Below are 18,107 nucleotides of genomic sequence, written 5' to 3' on the forward strand. Positions count from 1 at the left end.
GATTTTTATAATAAAAGAGTTTAATGTACTAGAATCTCCAGAGATTAAAAAAAAAAAAAAAAATCAGATTTTACTTGGTCTTTTAAAATAACAGAATTAAATATACTAGATGAAATTTAGAACCTCTGGAAATTCAAATATAAATAAATAAATATATAAAATTATCTTTAATCTTTTGAAATAACATTGTTCTGTATAGATTTTAGAATTTTAGAACATCCAGAGATTTAAAAAAAAAAAAAAATGTCTTAGATATTTTGAAATAACAGAGCTCAATGTACTAGATTTTTAGAACTTACAGAACAAAGTATCAATGACAACAGGGGCTATTAAAAGGACCTCATAAAGGTTCAGTAGCAAAAACAGGGGTTCCAGACCCATATTCATTGTCATTATAAGGGACTGTATTGTAGCGTGTCATATACTGTACGTGTTGGAAAACATTCCCCTGTGCATCAGCTGGACTATACTGAACAGCCTCTAGTGGATCTATACCCTGAAACAGCTTCTCCCAGCGTTTCATTGATCCAGATGCTTCACAGTGAAGATGTCGCTCACTTACTCAGTTGAAGAAGCAGCAGTGTTGATCTAAGTGGTTCACTGATAGACCGATAAAGAAAATTGTGTTTAATGGGCAAGTCAGAAGAAAGCAATGTGATAGAGATGGACTGATAGACCTGCGTGATGTCAGACTGCATCCTCTCTCGCCTCAGTTACAGTCAAATTAAATGAAAACTGAGTCGCCGTTGATGGAGCCGTTTACCGATCGGTGTGAAAGGTTACGGACAAGGACAGGTCAGGACATGCCACTGTTCTCACTGGTTTAGCATGTAACATCACAGGAAAATTGGGGGATTCTTATAGTATTACATATGACATAGATCTGAACACAAACAAACAATAAATAGTATATTTCTGACCTGTTCTGAAGAGCTTGATCACGTAAAACTTGCTGCCAGAATGTTGTGGATGGTTGCCAGGGTGTTGCTAGGTGGTTAAGGTCAAAAGAGCACACTTTTTCCATTTTTTTTTGTTTTTAAGTCTCTTCTGCTCACCAAGGCTGCATTTATTTGATCAAAAATACAGTAAAAACTGTAAAATTATGAAATATTATTACAATTTAAAATAACCGTTTTCTCTGATTATTATATCAGTGTTGAAAACAGTTTTCCTGCTTTATATTATTCAATAAAATATTATATTAAATATTAGAATAGAATACTATATTAAATAATATTATATTTTGTGGAAACTACTTTTTTTCAGGATTCTTTGATAAACAGAAATTATTAATGTCTTTCAGAAAAATCTTGCTGACTCTGAACTGTACTGTGGGAACAAAGTTAATTCGGACAAAACCTCAATTTTTCAACACCTGCAGACATCCTCCAAAGAACAACCGATTCATAAATATTGTAAGCAAAGCACAGAGTTTTCTTTTAGGGCTAGACTTTTTTTTCCCAGGTTTTGATTTCCAGGAAATGCATAATAAACTGATAAAATGCAAACCTTTATTGTAATGTAACTCACTTAAGATAAAAGTGTCTTCCAAATGTATAAATATAATCTAATAATAGCCACCTAATTAGCTTTTAATATAAATGTAAAGCAATAGATAGCAAAATTTAGATAGCAAAGTAAATGTGTGTGTGTGTGAATTGAAATTGCTAGAAAATATGAATATGGCTAGTCTGAAATCTCAGAGCAGAAATCCATATTCCATTAGTTCCATATAACATCATAACATCAAGTGTGAATATCATCGTTTTCATGGCTTTAACTGCTGGTATAATTCTAATAGCGAGTGCTCACTCTTTAACCGTCCAGATCTCTCTTCATTTATACGTCTCTCTTAGTAATAATACGTTGTAAAAAATAATTTTTCAAAGTTGTAAATAAAACAAAGGTTACAGAAAAACTCTCCTGATTTGCAAAATATTACCTAATTTAATGATGCTGCATTCAGTGTTTTGGATTATTAAAAAGAAATTGCAAAAAATTGCAAAAGTGTGTGTGTGTGTATTTATAAACAGGCTTTCTGTTAGACATGCTCTAAATCTGCAGCATTGCACTGAGTGTTTCTGACTGCTGACTGCTCCAGTGACAGGACGGGGACCATCCTCTCACCGCCAGAAATAGCACACAGATCACACGCACGGCTCTGGTTACTCAAGAGAACACGGGAAGCATCTAGAACACGAGAAGCTCCAGTCCATTACAAAAAGACTATAGGATTGCCATAAAAATATAGCACAGAAAAGTCATCGTAACGTAACATTTTTTGGACAATAGTGTGATGGTAATACTCTGGTATTCTTGTCATGCCTTTTCAAATACCATGGTATAGGAATATGGTAATCAAAAGTGTTGTTTTAAGTTAATTAGTGGTATTTGGTAAGGCAAGTATCACTGTTGCTACTGCTCAGACTTAATGTTTGGATATAGTAAAAATAGGGCCTATCCACTGTGTTAATATGACAGAGTTTTCTGTTTTGATTTTTAATAGGTGTTTTACCCATATTTTGAATTCAATCATGCATTGTGTTGTGTTTTAGGGTTAAAGGCAGGGTAGGTGATTTGGTTCAAAAACATTTTTTGTTATATTGGTTGAAAGCCTCTTCACATCCCGATAGCAATCACTAAGTTAAGTGCTCTAAATTTATTTATATGTATTTATATCATCTGTGGAAGGTGTAGGACCATAAAATGTTTGGTTGCATTCAACCCTCCACCAACGCCATCTCTGATCATGTCGCAGGTTAGTCTCTGCTCTGACGGAGCACGTTCATGTGTTTTGGGGGAGGCGTGTCTTTCGCCTACCCTATTTTTAAAGGAAATATTCAGATTGATGGATGATGTCCTGGCAGAAAATTACCAGTACCATTTTTGATTTTCTGTTAAATATTTTTTTCAGTTTATAGACACTACCGTTAGAAAGTTGAGTTTTTTTATAAAAGAAATTAATACTTTTATTAATCAAGGACTCATTAAAATTATCAAACATGTTAAAAAGGGTTATTATTTCAGATAAATGTTGTTCTTTTGAACTTTCTATACATGAAAGAATTCTGAAAAATGAAACGTATCACGGTTCCCACAAAAATATGAAGCAGCACAACTGTTTTCAACATTGATAATAATCAGAAATGTTTCTTGAGCAGCAAATCAGCATATTAGAATGATTTCTGAAGATCATGTGACACTGAAGACTGGAGTAATGATGCTGAAAATTCAGATTTGATCACAGGAATAAATTACATTTTACAACATATTCAAATAGAAAACAGTTATTTTTTATTGTAATAATATTTCACAATATTCCTGTTTTTACTGCATTTTTTAACAAATAAATTCTTTCAAAAAATGTAGTGGTTACATTCACCCACATACTCTCATTCTCAACCTCAGTGTTTTAGAACAGCCTAAATGGACTAAATAACAGTATTATAATCCCAGGGCACCGTATATTGATTCCTGCCTAAAGATTTTCCAGCCTTGGTAAAAGCAAACAAAACCCTGGTCCCTCATTCCCTGCATCTCAGAGAGCCGAGCTGTGTGTGTGTGTGTGTGTGTGTGTGTGTGTGTGTGTGTGTGTGTTGTGAAGTCCTGGTGTACTCTTGCTGAAAATAAAGATGAAGAAGTCTAATTTCAGGTTGGGATCAGAGATGTATTATTCACCGCACTGATTCTAGAATAAATCACCTCATTACGTTAATAAGCACATTTCTACCTGCAGGTACAGTGAGCCGAGCCAAAGAAAACCTGCCCTCGAGCGCCTCAACAGAGTCTCAACTCCTCCAGAAAAAGACCGTGTCACTGTTATTCAGCAAAAAAAGAGTCATTACATTTTAAGGACCCAAAACCATCTTTTGGAGAAACTCAGACTTTATTTTTGGTCATATGTGATGCAGTCATAATCAAATGTGACCTGTGACCAAATGTGAGCAAATTTTCAAAAATGAGTTATTTTTATTTTCATTCTCTATTAAAAGACCCTCAAAATGATGTATGATTTGTTGGAATCGGACGGAAAAATGACTGAGCTACACCTGTTTGAAGTTGATGGAGTCAGCAAAGTAAATTTAGAGAAAAACAGATCTAAAGTTTCTGAAGGTTCCAAAGCAAAATCACCCAGCAACGTTGCATCTTTTCCCCCACTTCTTTTCTTAATAATCATTACTAGATTAATAATCACAATATAGCTATTTTTTATTTTCTCTTTGTTGTTACAATAAATAAGAACCGATGCAAAAAAAGAACAAATATAAGAAAGAAACAAATGTATAGTGTATTACTTTTTTCATTTTACATCTAAACAAAAGCATTCAAGAAAAACAAATAGTAAAATTTAAAAATCACAAATAAATTGATTATTAAAACTACAAAAGCAGTTCAATCAAGAGCAGCGAGTGATTCCGTCTTTTATTGTTTGATTAACATTGAGACAGACGGCCTATATTAATGCACGGATCTAATATAATGTTACACATCTGATGTTTTTCCCCAACAGTTCCCCAAACATTCACTTAAGATAATACCAAAATATACTTAGCCTACTGTAAATCTGTGTATATGTGTATCGGGATAGAGCGCCGTCAGTGTCTGTCCTCTTTATGTGTGCGCTTCGGATGTCAATCAGCGCGAGAAGCGAACGGAGAAAAGGTACTCCTTTCAGAAAACATACAAATAAAGATACTTTTAGATGTTTAATAACTATTTGGAGCATTGGGATCGCTAGATAAGGGCTTAATTAACTAATTTTTGTGAAAACATTTTTCACTTTTTTTGCCTGTAGCTCAAAATTAGCCTGTGCGCATTCTGACTCATTTTGCCAGCACGGGTCACAAATGCTGTATATCTAACATCTATAATGAACTCAAGGGCTGAAAATGTAAATTTAACAGCAAAAATTATCTGCTAATCATATTCCGTAGTCTATTATATCTTGTGTGTATTGTATATTGCATGTGTAGTTGTGGAGTTACTTCACTTGAGTTTGTAGTTTACTATAATACCCCTGCTCTTCTCTAGCTTGTTTACTCATCTGTTTTTTTATTATAAACATGATATTGCACACTATGATTATTGTTGGCTCTATGACAAATTGTTTGTGATGTTCCTCGTTTGTACATTAACACGCTTTGTAAAAAAAAGTGTCAGATTAATGAATAGCATTTATATAGTATTCAAAGATACTACAAAGAAACCACTGCGTCTGTGTCGATGCAACAGAAGTGAAAGGACACCAGCCTGTACCAAAGTGAAAAATCCCTCGAGAACCTGACGTCTCTGTCCAGGAACAGTTTCATCCTGAAGGCCAGAGATCCTTGGGGAGAACAAATCAGTCACGCAAAACAACACTGATGAAGTACTGCATTCATTTAAAAGACTCAATGTTTACCCACCCATATGGGGAGAGACAGACGGAAACTCTAGCATATTTTGAGATCGCTAATGGATGAAGTGAAAGAATCACAGGTGATTACGGATATTAGGCAGTTCTGCACCGAGAAGACGAATGATTCCAGAAGGTTAGAACAACAAAGAGAAGTAGAGAGAGAGAGAAGATCTAGGGATATTTGTCATGCCTGTTTCCTCAGGCTGTTCAGAGCAGCAGCGGGCGGTAAGGAAAGCTCAGTGAAACCCGAGAGATACGGTTTGGTGTCAGTCTGCGGCAGTGGCAGTTGCTGACTGCAGAAGAGAGAGAGTTTCAGCTCGACGCCCAATCAAAGAACACAATGCATGACAATAGCAGAAGAGGCATTAGGGCTAATTGAAATTCTTCTCTTGTTATTTCCTGAAAAATATTTCAGACCCCCTGTGAGCACTGGAGCAGCGGGGATCCATGACTTAGAGTCACACAACCAGACTCTTAATTATCGCCAAAGTATCTAACGCACACTGCAGCTTATTCTGGCTAAGAACCATTAGTTTGGAGAGGAACAAACCTTCTGACTGACGCACAAAGAGATCAGCCACAGTTTGTTTCATTTTCACCTGCCGCTTAGGGGTTTAACTGATAGCTTACTCCTCAAAAACAGACCGGCAGACGACAGTGACTAAAAACGTAGGAAAATAAGGCTTTGCAATTGCAATACGTCTTGACTGTTTCTGAAAGTCTCACCAAAATACAGTAATATTGTGAAATATTATTTAAATTTAATATAGCTGTTTTCTGTTGTAATATATTGTAAAATGCAATTTATTCCTGTGATCAAAGCTGAATACTCCAGTCTTCAGTGTCACATGATCCTTCAAAAATCATTCTAATATGCTGATTTGCTGCTCAAGAAACATTTCTGATTATTATCAGTGTTGAAAACAGCTGTGTTGCTTCAGATTTTTGTGAAAGCCATGATACATTTTATTTTTCAGGATTCTTTGATGAATAGAAAGTTCAAAAGAACAGCATTTATTTCAAACAGAAATCTTTTGCAACATTATAAATGTGACCCTGGAGCACAAAAGGGTCAAAAAGCAGTCATAAGGGTCAATTTCTCGAAATTGAGATTTATACGTCACCTAAAAGCTGAATAAATAAGCTTTCCATTGATGTATGGTTTGTTAGGATAGAACAATATTTGGCCGAGATACGACTATTTGAAAATCTGGAATCTGAGGGAGCAAAAAAATAAAAATACTGAGAAAATCACCTTTAAAGTTGTCCAAATGAAATTCTTAGCAATGCATAATACTAATCAAAAATTAAGTTTTGATGTATTTACGGTAGGAAATTGACAAAATATCTTCATGGAACATGATTTTTATTTAATATCCTAATGATTTTTGGCATAAAATAACAATTGATCATTTTGACCCATACAATGTTTTTTTGGCTATTGCTACAAATATACCCCAGCGACTTAAGACTGCTTTTGTGCTGCAGGGTCACAAATGTCTTTACTGTCACTTTTAATCAACTTAATGCGTCCTTGCTGAATAATAGTATTAATTCCTTTCAGAAACGGTAGATTAACTGTTTAAATTGTTTATTTGCTAAAGAAGTAAGTGTCTCTAAAGGCACAATGAGAAAGTGGCAGTATCAACAAAGAAATCTGTTGCACAGAGCAAATAAAATGCCTGTTCCTCTGAAAATGCTTTATGACACTTCTGCGGAACAGGTGCATTGTAATATTCTTTTCCAGATGCAGCACTAATTCCTCCTCAAACTGCTAAATAGAAATTATTGAACAAAACAGCACCTGTACTTGAAATCTGGAAATGATGCTATGAGCAAAACCCTGAAAATAAATGATGCCCATGAAATATCTCTCTGACCAATGAGGGAAAGGCTGGCTCACACGTGACTTAAATTTGGAACAGATCCAAGGAGAAAGTGCAACATTGTAACAACTTAGTCACTGATTTAGAACAAATGAACTGAGATTTATATTTAGAAATTCTTATAAAAAAAAATATGGCAGTTCTAAAGGCAAATTATAAAATGTTTGTAAGAAAGTGTAATTCCTACAAAAATTCTCAAATATTATAAATAAAATGACAGGCTGTCTAAATGTGTACTATCCTACTCATGAGCTCTCTAACACAACACACACTTGTAAATCTTAAAGGGTTAGTTCACCCAAAAATGAAAATTATCCCACAAATTACTCACCCTCAAGTCATCCTAGGTGTATATGACTTTCTTCTTTCAGAAGAATCCAGTCGGAGTTATATAAAAAATTGTCTTTGATCTTTCAAGCTGTTTAATGCCACTCAGCAGGTGTTGCATTCATCGGTCCAAAAGAAGTTAAATAAAAAGCGCCCATCCATAAAAAAAAAGTGTCTTTTTTTCCCGCATCGGGACAGCAGAGCAGCATCTTTCTTCTACCTGCTCTAATCTGTCCGGCTCTGTCAATCTCTTTTAGTATCCAAACCGCTTCCCAGCCTTCCAGATTTAGTACTCTGTCAACACACTTTTATAGTGGCGATAAAAATAAGCAATGCTCGCACACACACACACACACACACACACACACACACACACACTGAGCAGAAACAGCAGCCGAGCTGAATGTGAGCGAGCTCACAGCTATGAAGCAAATCAAATGGCATCGTTCAATATAAAATACGTGGAGGGACACATAATCATATAAATGTATGTGTCATCCTTCCTCTTCCGGCGCTGTAAGAAACACGGCATGAAATTTCACAGGACTGTCTGTGTCCAAAACACACCCGGGGCAAAGACAGACAGAAAGATATAACAGACAATCCACGAAACCAGCCGCTCTTTCATCAACCGCTGATCAATTCTCATAAGACACTGAAGTCTGAGCTTGAGGTGTCCTGAGGGACGACAGTCTTTCATATGCTTCATATAACAGTAGCGGTTTGCATGTCTGCATACATTTTTCCTACTTGACAGCAGAGTGTGATGAGTCACATCGTCTGTGATTGTATCTTTGTCATACATAAGCAATTCAGGTCAGGTACGGGTTTCAGGTGCAGAGCGGCACAGACAGTCTCAACATAATGAAGATACAGATTGCCTTAAAAATGAAACTCATGCAGATTTTATTATCTATTCACTCGCATGTTGATTGAAACATATTTTGTCCTTTTTTGCTAAATATCTACTTTAGAGAAAGAAAATCATGCATGCTTTGAGTGGCTTAATGGAGAGCAAATAATCATAGAAAATACACTACTGTTCCAAAGTTTGCTTTGTAAAAGAAATTAATACTTTTATTCTATATGGGTGCATTTAATTACATTATAACATGATAACGTTTATGTTACAAAAGCTTTCTATTTCAAATCAATGCTGTTCTTTTGAAATTTCTATTCAGCAAAGTATAAAAAACGAAAAAATGTTTCTGCAAAAATATGAAGCAGCACAACTGTTTTCAACATTGAAAATAATCAGAAATGTTTCTTGAGCAGCAAATCAGCATATTATAATGATTTCTGAAGAATCATGTGACACTGAAGACTGGAGTAATGATGCTGAAAATTCAGCTTTGCATCACAGGAATAAATTACATTTTAAAATATACTCAAATTGAAAACAGTCATTTTAAATTGTAATAAAATTTCACAATATTAGTGCTTTGGTTGTATTTTTAATCAAACAAATGCAGCCTTAGTGAGCAGAAGAGACTTATTTTAAAACTTTAAATATTTTACCAACCCCAAACGTTTGAACAGTACTGTATATTTCTAAATAGTAATAATTATTATTATTTTTTTGCTCAAGGTGAGACATAAAAGTACATTAAAAAAGGTGCACTGCAAAAACGGTCTTGTCTTACAGTACAAATATCTAAACAATCATATATCAAGATACATTCACTTGAGATACATTTATTTCTCGCTTCCTAAAAAAATTTATAAAAATTAAAACAAGAAAAAACATATCTGTTAGTGAGAAAATAAACGTAATTCAAATGGAAAACAATGATTTTCTTACCCCATTAACAGATATTTTTTATTGCTTTAAGCATAAACTCAAAAGTAATTTTACTTCTCAAGTCAATGTATCTTGATTTAAGAACGTTAAGATATTTGTACTGGAAAACAATACAAAAATACTAAAGAAGAACATAATTTCTGCAGTGTGAACTGTCACTTTAAAACTGAAGGGGCGGTTCAAGAGGAGAATTGAAGCAGGTCACTCGTCCCTGACCCCTACAGGTCTATTCCCAAGCCCCCTATTTCTCTCCGTCTGTCTTTCTTTCTATTTCCCTCCCTCCCTCGCTCCCATCAGTTCATTACGGCACTTTCAAGGACAGAATCACAGTGCGCCGCACACACACACCTACATCAACTTCACGAGGACACTGGCAGGACACTAATCTGCTGCCTCATCAATTTTAGCTCGTCCCGAGAGACACTGTAATATTGCGTGCGCACACCCGCGCATAAATCGTATACGCAACGAGTGCCCGTCCTCCACTTGATGATATACACTCGCCTCAAATTACTGGCTAAAATAGGCGGAAGGCAATCCCTCTCTTTCAAAGCGACCAATCAGAGCGTTCCGTTGCCTTCTCAATCTTTCTGCATGGTAACAGAGCTGCTAAACGATTGGCCGAGCAAGAACGTTGAAGCCGCGCCAAGTCTAATCTACTGTTACAAACACGCCACACAGAAATATGACAACCACAACCAAGTCAGCAGTGTGGTAGGTAGTAGCCTACATTAGCTGACGCTGTAGCTGCGGTCTCATCGGCTAATAGAGCCTGCAGTAAAAACAAACACAGTCAGAGGAGCAAACGCGTATCTGTCGCATTAGCAGTCATTATCCAATCAACGCAACAGCATCTGAAGAGCTGCTGAGTCAATGCTACAGCGACAAACAAACCGTAACAGCTGCACAAACATTAGCTGCGCAGGCAGATGGAACAATTGCGACTTTAATGAGTTTTAATGGATGGAGGAGTAGCATTGTGAGGTGAAGCAATGGGTTCCTTGATAATGAGTTTAAGACTAATAAACTCTAAGGAACTAACATTATGTCTGCACTGGAAAGTATCAAGTGTCAGACAGTGTTGTTATTGTTAACTAAAACTGTTACAAATCATTATAAGTCGTTCCAAACCCCTAAAAGCTTCGTTCATCTTCGGAACACAATTTAAGATATTTTGGATGAAAACCGGGAGGCTTGTGACTGTCCTATTGACTGCCAAGTAAATAACACTGTCAAGGTCCAGAAAAGTATGAAAGACATCGTCAGAATAGTCCATCTGCCATCAGTGGTTCAACCGTAACGTTATGAAGCGACAAGAATACTTCTAGTACGCGAAGAAAACAAAAATAACGACTTTCATAAATAACGATTCAACAATTCGTCTCCTCTGTGTCTCTCCGCATCACCGTAGCGCCATTTTGGAGAATATCTGCTGAACGCAAGCAGCGTACGCTATTCTGTGTCAGCCGCGACACAAGGATATGTTTTCTACGTGTATTTACGCTTTGATTTGAACGAAAACAGCGCATCCGTGCAGCGCGGCTGACACAGAATAGCGTACGCTGCTTGCGTTCAGCGGATATTCTCCAAAATGGTGCTACGGTGATGTGGAGAGACACAGAGGAGACGAATTGTTGAATAAAGTCGTTATTTTTGTTTTCTTCGCCTACAAAAAGTATTCTCGTCACTTCATAACGTTACGGTTGAACCACTGATGGCAGATGGACTATTCTGACGATGTCTTTCATACTTTTCTGGACCTTGACAGTGTTATTTACTTGGCAGTCAATGGGACAGTCACAAGCCTCCCGGTTTTCATCCAAAATATCTTAAATTGTGTTCTGAAGACGAACGATGCTTTTACGGGTTTGGAACAACATGGGGGTAAGTGATTAATGACAAAATTTTCATTTTGGGGTGGAGTATCCGTTTAAGTTTACTAAAATTAGCCTACTAAAACTGGACTAAATACATTAAAGCTAAATAGAAAATGAATATAGCACACAGTATATAGCACAAACAAATACTAGTGAAAGTTATTAATTATATATATAATAATATTGAACGGAATCTACAAGTAATAAAATGTTTTTAATGGTTTTAATTTTTGTTTTAATTTAAATTTTTGTTTTATTTAACTATAATATCTCTGAAAATATGTTTACTGTTTTTTTATTTGTATAATTTATTATTATACATATATAGATATATATTATGGTTTTAGTTTTAGTTAACTTTAATATTCCTGGCGGAAAGTAATTCACATACTCTGTCCTAAATAGTACACAAAATTAAATTAATGTAATCGTATATGTCAAAGGTGGCTGATAGTGCGCTATTTATGGTGCATTTGAGGTGTGCATTCATGCAAACTTTAGTCTAGCATTACTCACAACCCCTGTGATATGGAAGCAAACGCATTTTTGATAGTTTTCTGATGATTTTGGAAAAAGCAAGGATTACGAGGCCAAAGCTAACACAGCGTTTTTTTGACTGTATGAACCTAAAAGTTTAATAATAATGAACATAGACAGAGGCTGACACTTTTATGCAAACGCAAACAGTATGTGACAAAGAAGTCTGTGGCATCAACATGCAATTTTATGACACTAGTGTCCCAATTCTGCCACACTGTCTTACTACATACTCAAAAGCATGCAGATTTCCATTAAAAGCAAAGTACACAAAATACAAAGCAGAAGTATGTTCATTATGTTCATTTTACATAAACATAACTGCTCATAGATGCTTCCAAAATGGCCACCAAATGAAAATTGATATAGTAAATTATAGTACATAGTAAATTATAATATAGTAAATTCAAACAGATTCAACAGAACAATTCATTTGGGAATTGAACCTCCCTAATGCAGCTTATATCTGCAGACGTTTGCTTAATTCTGTCAGGACCACGATCGTCAAAGATGATTGACAATTAGCATACAGTTTGGATTGGCGGTATGGTTCTGTTCTGGGCAAGAACTCCCTGCGCATCCATGCAGCCTAGCATGGATGAGAGCAGGGAGAGCAGCGATAACCCCCCCCCAGGGTACACAGAACAGAACCAACATAAATGTATTGCAGATATCGTTAAAGTTCAATAATTTTATGTACACATTTTAGAATTAGTCTGATTCAAAGGATAACCAGAAGGCTGAATCCTGACTGACAGAGGAGGAGCTGGGGACGGAGAAGGGTAATTAGCTACTGAGCAATACGAAAACTGCTGATAATACTGAGGGACCTTATATATGAATGCTTAGATAGGTGTCGTATTCCCATAGGTTGATGGGGATCAGCTGAGAGTCAGCTGATGCGAGCTTGACTAACGTGACCTGCCAGAACTAACGCAATGCTTGATTTAGTCGATTGATTCCACATGCATGTACAGTTGCTTTACCTTCTCCTGGTACTGGCGTCGTGAGGAATCCAGTGACTGGATGAGGGCCGTGGCATGTCCGATGAAGACGGCGTAGCAGGTGGCACCGACGATCATGCTGAGCATCGTCAGCCAGATATCAGAGAGACTCTCCGGAGCTTGACGACCGTAACCTATGAACAACATGTGACTCATGCCTTTAACCCATGGATGAGATCAGGGAGAGCAGCGATAACCCCCCAGGGTAAACAGAACAGAACCAATATAAATGTATTGCAGATATCGTTAAAGTTCAATAATTTTATGTACACATTTTAGAATTAGTCTGATTCAAAGGATAACCAGAAGGCTGAATCCTGACTGACAGAGGAGGAGCTGGGGACGGAGAAGGGTAATTAGCTACTGAGCAATACGAAAACTGCTGATAATACTGAGGGACCTTATATATGAATGCTTAGATAAGTGTCGTATTCCTATAGGTAGATGGGGATCAGCTGAGAGTCAGCTGATGCGAGCTTGACTAACGTGACCTGCCAGAACTAACGCAATGCTTGATTTAGTCGATTGATTCCACATGCATGTACAGTTGCTTTACCTTCTCCTGGTACTGGCGTCGTGAGGAATCCAGTGACTGGATGAGGGCCGTGGCATGTCCGATGAAGACGGCGTAGCAGGTGGCACCGACGATCATGCTGAGCATCGTCAGCCAGATATCAGAGAGACTCTCCGGAGCTTGACGACCGTAACCTATGCACAACATGTGACTCATGGCTTTAAACACGGCAAACGAGTACAGCTCACTCCACGTGTCGTTCTGCAGAGAGAGAAAGACAAACACAGAACATAAATGGCATGTAACTGCCGTTCACAACACCTACTGCGAATCTAAAAGCAGTATACCAGTAAGAAGCAGAGGCGTATGACTTTTGCACTATAATTTTGCATACACTTTCATTTTATGGAAAAAAGCAAGTTTGTAACGACATAAGGGTGAATATATGATGACAGAAATGTCATGCATGGCTTCAAACAATATAGTTTTACCACTATATTTTCACATTTGATGGATGCTGACCAACAGATAAGATCATTCAGAACAAACTGAAAATAATCTGGAATCAGTGCAAAAACGGCTTCACATTTGAACCTGGAAAGGGAATAAATTAACAGTAAAGCATTGAAGATACAGTGTTGTCACATGACTGAACTATGTTGCATGTTTAATATTAAGTGAGTGGCATCCATTTTTCATTTCATGCTGGTAAATAAATACAAACAAAATACAAAGAAACAGCAAGACATTGAATTAAATGTAAAACTTTGAAGTAGAAAAACTGAAATAGTATTTCCTTTTAAAACTTCAATAATCTTTGTTTTCTTTAAAACTCTGAAAAATCATTTTTTACAGTGTATAAATCAATTTTGGGTCCAATTTCCAGTGAAATGACTACATTGTGATATCTAATGTTATTAGATTTGGCAGTCTCATTACATAATGAGTCTAGAAATATATTATTTAAAGTTTTGTACTGTTATTTTTTACTGCCAGGTTGAAATATGAGTGAGGTGATATTTAATAAACTACCCATACTATGATAATAAGATTATGGTATCGCTTTAAAACAGCTTTTATTTTTCAAAATACACTGAAAAAAAAAAAAATGTTTATGATTTACTTTTACTTTTCACTCAGAAATTATTAGTAAGTTTCCCAAGTAACTGCAAAGAAACGGCAAGTAACACATTGAATTAAACATGACATTTGAAGTAGAAAGAAAAACATTCTCCAATAATCTTTGTTTTATGTACAACGTCAAAAAAATGTGCAATGTACATCCCACAATCTTTTATTGATATGGTATATGTTTTCATATTCTGTAAGCAATTCATATTATAACCAAAATGTCTACTGAGTCGCTTTCTGGACTCTAATAAATGAAGCATTTAGCTGCTGAATGGCTGGCCGTCAGGCGTCTCAGGATGACAGAGATCAGTGTGTGGTGAGGGTCTGCCAGCAGTCTCAAACAAGAAGCCATTAAATGTGCCCTTTTTAAAAATGCGTCTGCTGCCTGACTTGTGCTGACATCCGGCTAATTCCCAAGGCAAGATTAATTACGGTTGCTGTCCTCTGCCCAAATGCTCAAACTCCTGAACTGAGGAGAGAAAAAAACTGGATCTATTGCATCCCATCGTGACTCCATTAAAGGAATAGTTCACCCAAAAATGAAGATTTGCTGAAAATGTACTCACCCTCAGGCCATCCCAGATGTAGAGGAGTTTCTTAATCATACGAGATTTGGAGAATTGTAGCATTGCATCACTTGCTCACCAATGGATCCTCTGCAGTGAATGGGTGCCGTCAGAATGAGAGTCCAAACAAAACCTCACAATAATCCACACCACTCCAGTCCATCAATTAACATCTTCAAATCCATCAAGACAATTTTAACTTTAAACGGTTGCTCGCTAAAATACAAGTCTAATATTGCTTTCTGCAGTAAAAAAGTAATCTCTGAATCAGGAGAGAAATATGCACAGATCAACTGTTTACAAGCCAAAACAGCTCTAAACAAATATGTGGGTGAATTTTTATATGAGAGGAAAACAGAGGATGGACTTTTTCACTGGAGGAAGCGTTATTATGGATAATGGACTCATATTTTGGCCAAAGCAATGGTTTAAAGTTAAAACACAGCTTTTATCTTCACAAGAGATACTGATGGACTGGAGTGGTGTGGATCACTTGTGGATTATTGTGATGTTTTTATCAGCTGTTTGGACTCTCATTCTGACGGCACCCATTCACTGCAGAGGATCCATTAGTGAGCAAGTGATGCAGTGCTACATTTCTCCAAATCTGATGAAGAAACAAACTCATCTACATCTTGGATGGCCTGAGGGTGAGTACATTTTCAGCAAATCTTCATTTCTGGGTACACAGCATGCAGATTTTGCTGTATGCAGTGCACTTGGCCTTTCATGACTCATTATCTGATCTGGCTGCCAATGTTAGAATGTTTTACTCAGAATTGGACTGAAAGTGCAAAAATAACTATTGATTTCCCAGATGATAACTGGACACCACTCTTAACTCCTTTGTTTCAAAATCCTAAAACTTTCTCTTGATTTCCAAGTGTAGATGAAAAAAGGTCTGGATTTTCAATGTGGCCTCAGACTTTTGGACCCCACAATATGCAGTATGGAGGAAACAGTATTCCACTGCAAGCATAGTCTGCATACTTTTCTCTTCCCTTTTCTCCCATGTGGCATGCAAAGTTAAAGAGAAGAAGAAAAGGACTGAGAAATTAAAAAAATGGGAAATGAGGAAAGTGTTAAAGTCAGAGGGAGCAGGTCACTGTAGGAACACTGGAGTGAACATGCCTGAATTATACATGAGCCGAGAACACTTTGCCTTGAAAACAGAAGAAGTAGAGTGTCCATGCTGGAGCTCTGGACACACACACACACTCTAAGAGACATTGTGTTTGCAGACACAGTGAATAGAATGGATAGAGTAGGACACATTCTACAGCAGCCTATAAAATCAGTACATACTCTCCTAAACCATACTGTACATTGACTATCCTGGGGTGGCAATACCAGCATACTGCATACTGTTCATTATCTACTGATTGGTTTAGTAATATAAGAATGTGGAACAATTTGTAACAATAAATCTTTCAAGCAATAGAATGCTATGCTGTTGTCACATGACTGCACTATTTTGCATGTTTAATTTAGCGAGTGGTGACCCTTTTTGAAATAAATAATAAAATTAAATAATAAAATTAAATAATGAATATGGAAATTAAATAAAATTAACTGAAATAAATGGAAAAAATTAATTGAAAATGAAATAAATAATACACTAAAATGTAATATTTAAAAATACAAACAAAAAAATGAAAATAAATAATGCAATAATGAAATCTAATATTATAGAACAAAAAATTAAAAATCCTGTAATTAGGCAGCCACAAAGACAGCACACATCTGAGCATGCACACACACACACACACACACACACACAATTCACTTCTCCAGACTGGTGTATGGACTCCTTTCATGGGCTTATTCCAATATCTTTCAATATCTTGAAGTATGAAAGTGAGAAAAAGTATGTAACAAAAAGGAAGAGAAAATAGGAGCGAATGAGCCTCAGGGGAACTGAGACACTTTCTTGATCTCTCTCTCATTCATGCCCTGGTCCGCAGTGATAGGGCAAGAGGCATTATGGGAAGACATTCATTAGTCGTACAGACACGCGTGCCCTGCGGCCGATAAGCTCAGACTCCCGGATTCTGCCTGTAATAGTGCAGTCGGGCCGCCAACCTGTTCTGACTCCATTTACAATAGCTTATCTAAATGTACAGCAGCCCTCACATCCTCTGCTGCCACGACACGTGCTGCTGCCCAGGCCCCAGACACCAGATGCTGTGTAATATATGTTTTTAATCTCGGCCAAGACAATCCAACATCTCTTCAGCGAGCCATTCATCTCCGCATCTGACCGAGTCAGTGCGCTTTTTCATCTCTAAAATGAATGCGGCAGTCAGGCGGAAAAGCTTCCTGGGGTAATGATACTATACGTGTGTCTGCTCTTCAGGAGGAAGACATTCAGATGCCGAGTACATTACAGAGCAAAGCAGGATTACATTTCTGATTGCTTCTGTATAACACAAAGAGGTTACTTGTCCCCTCTTGACCTTTGACCTGCTGAGCAACACAGCAGTATACAAGAATGATGTATTGTTGTAAGCTTAAATTTGGAAATGGTTCCAATGGGTTTTTCTAATGGATTTTTCCTGAAATAAAGGCAGTCTGATCACATAATGAGTCAAGAAAGAGATGTTCAAATTTGTCACATTCAAAATATATTGCTATATAAGATTTACCGTGATATGATATTTTGGTCATATATTTGGCAGATGTTTTGATCAAAAACGACTTACAGAGCATTCAAGGTTACATTTTGCCATTTTGCCAATGCTATTCTGAACATACTAATATCTTTTGCGAGGACTTCCCATCTGTAACTAGACTAACCCGAACTCTGACATACACCTTTTGGAAATGAATAAATTAAAAAATAAATAAAAATGAATAATTCATATAATATAATATAATATAATATAATATAATATAATATAATATAATATAATATAATATAATATAATATAATATAATATAATATAATATAATATAATATAATATAATATAATATAATATAATATAATATAATATAATATAATATAATATAATATAATATAATATAATATAATATAATATAATATAATATAATATAATATAATATAA

At 36.2% G+C, this 18,107-nt stretch overlaps 1 protein-coding gene across 2 annotated transcripts in view; it reads right to left on the bottom strand.

The window, feature by feature from the left end:
• LOC107696097 (potassium/sodium hyperpolarization-activated cyclic nucleotide-gated channel 2-like) overlaps positions 1–18,107 on the bottom strand; it is a 55,726-nt gene that overhangs the window by 12,596 nt on the left and 25,023 nt on the right. The window contains exons 4-5 of one of the 2 annotated variants that reach the window (XM_016496269.1): positions 13,539–13,605; positions 12,813–12,964 (exon numbers count right to left, since the gene is read on the bottom strand). In XM_016496269.1, coding sequence (XP_016351755.1) covers positions 12,813–12,964; positions 13,539–13,605 — 219 coding nt within the window. Of the gene's footprint in view, positions 1–12,812; positions 12,965–13,386; positions 13,606–18,107 lie in introns of both variants that reach the window. The other variant, XM_016496278.1, reaches the window with a different exon arrangement.

This window comes from Sinocyclocheilus anshuiensis, unplaced genomic scaffold (genome assembly GCF_001515605.1).
Source record: "Sinocyclocheilus anshuiensis isolate Anshui unplaced genomic scaffold, SAMN03320099.WGS_v1.1 scaffold217, whole genome shotgun sequence".
Classification (NCBI taxonomy): domain Eukaryota; kingdom Metazoa; phylum Chordata; class Actinopteri; order Cypriniformes; family Cyprinidae; genus Sinocyclocheilus; species Sinocyclocheilus anshuiensis.